Source organism: Alligator mississippiensis, chromosome 5 (genome assembly GCF_030867095.1).
Source record: "Alligator mississippiensis isolate rAllMis1 chromosome 5, rAllMis1, whole genome shotgun sequence".
Classification (NCBI taxonomy): Eukaryota; Metazoa; Chordata; order Crocodylia; family Alligatoridae; genus Alligator; species Alligator mississippiensis.
The window spans coordinates 161,775,366-161,777,329 of record NC_081828.1 but is presented as its reverse complement, the minus strand read 5'-3'; the positions used below and the strand labels follow the sequence as shown (position 1 = coordinate 161,777,329).

The window sequence follows — 1,964 nt, the reverse complement described above, 5'->3', positions numbered from 1 at the left end:
GTTTGATAAAGCGGTTCTAGCGCCGCAGTGTGGAGCACCCTCCCAGGCCCCGATGCAGCCATCAAGGTCTGGGGCCGGGGGGGAGCAGCGCACAGCTCGGCCCTTGCCCTCCCCCGAGTCATGTGCTACCCATCCTAGCCCTGGCAGCCGCGTGTCTAGACCTGGCGCCCGTGCCAGAGAGGCAGGAGCCGGGCGAGGAGGTGCCAGCCCCTCCCCGGCGCCCCGGGGCGGCCCGCCCGGCTGGGGACGCCCCTCTAGCTCGCCTCCTCCTGGCTGCAGCTGTCCAGCAGTTCCGTCATGAAGGAGATGTAGACGATGGCCAGGCGCAAGGTCTCTATCCTGGACAGCCTCTTCTCGTAGGCGAAGGTGGGCACCTTCTTCCTCAGCTCGTCAAAGGCTTCGTTGAGGTTGAACATCCTCTTCCTCTCCCTGATGTTGGCCGCCTGGCGCTGGGCGGAGGTGATGACCCGCTTTCGCTTGGGTCTGTCCAGGAGGGCCGTGGCCCCTCGCCTCTGCGCCGCCTCCTCCTCCTCCTCCTCCTCCTGGTCCCCATCCCCGAAGGTGCTCAGAGGCAGCCCCTGGCGCAGGGCCAAGGCTGTGTCCCCAAAGGGGGGCCCGGGGGCGAGCTCGTAGAGGTCCAGGCGGGCCGCGCCCCTTGGGGGGCCCGCGGGAGAGCCCAGCGACAGGTCGGCCACGAAGCCCAGCACCGAGGCTCCCACCAGCCCTTCCTGACGAGCCATTTTCTGGGCTCTGCTGCGGATGTCATCGGTTCTCCCCGGGCGCTCGAGGGCCGGGAGGAGGCTGGTTGACATCTCACTTCCCCGAGGGTAGCATCCCCGGGCGAACGGCGTTAAATATTTATAACCCAACAGATAACAGGATTAGCAGGACCAAAAAAGGGACGGCCGGGCACTGCTGCTCCTTAATGCTGATGAGAGGAGACAGGCTGCCCCTCGGGGACGCGTGGGTGTTGCAGCGAGAGCGACTCAATCCGGGCCGGGCGATCAAGGCCGGTTCCTTCTTGGCACCAGCCCCCGGCTCTTACCTGCTGAGCGCCTTTGTACCTCCTCACACACCCGCAACCAAATGATTTTCAGGCTCTTGAAAGCCCGAGCAGCCAGGATTGTTCTCTTCTGAGCTAGTCCCGCTGCCTGCCTGAGATCTCTGAACCTGGCAAGCGAGGCTGCCAATTGATGTCAGACAAGTGCATGCATGCTTTTAATGATGTCCTGAAGAGGGGACCTGCATGTGGAGGGTCACCGGGGAATGTTTGCCCTGTATCCCAGTGCAATGGGAGCTGAATGACAGGCCCTCCATTAGCCTAAGTAAGCATGGTAGGGGACCCAGTATTGCATTCCCAATTGTAACTGTTGGAATCGTCCTCTTTTTTTTTTCTCTCCTTCAAATGGAGTTCAAACAACTCTCCAGCAGGGCAGTAAAACACTGCCTTGTAAAGCCCATTTTGTTTCAAGCGGTCTCAAAACGCTTGATGTGAAACGCTTTTCTGCACTTGAGAAGAAGATGGGCTTTTACTGCTTGCTTAATGCAGTCTGCTCCAACAATACCTCGGCTATTAGAGCCCTTCCCCTCGGTGCTTAAGTCAAGCTAAAGTAATTCACTGATAACAATAGGATTTGTTTTTTCCTTCTAACCAGAGCCCTGCTGAAGTAGCTTTCATTTGGCAGGTTATGTCTTTGGCAGGACAGAAGGGTTCGTGGTTTCCACTTCACACCCCATCTACTGTATTTAGATATGTACTGGTCCTAGGCACACCAGACTCAATTGATTGATTTCCAGTAGTTGTGCAGAGCAAAGCTTCAGACTAAACTGGAGGTTTTATTCTTAAAAAAAAAAAAAAATCCAATGTTACTGTCTAATGCTTTCCATGCATCTTCGTTACAACACATCCCTTTTGGGGGTGAGTTGGTCCTAGAATTCTAAAGAGATCTAAAACAATCAGATCA

The 1,964-nt window shown here is 56.6% G+C and overlaps 1 protein-coding gene across 1 annotated transcript; it reads right to left on the bottom strand.

Moving 5' to 3' along the window:
- Positions 1-254: 254 nt before the first annotated feature.
- On the bottom strand, positions 255-812 carry FERD3L (Fer3 like bHLH transcription factor). Its single transcript, XM_006263556.2, has one exon. It carries the CDS (start codon positions 810-812, stop codon positions 255-257), a length of 558 nt encoding a protein of 185 aa, XP_006263618.2.
- Positions 813-1,964: the final 1,152 nt, after the last annotated feature.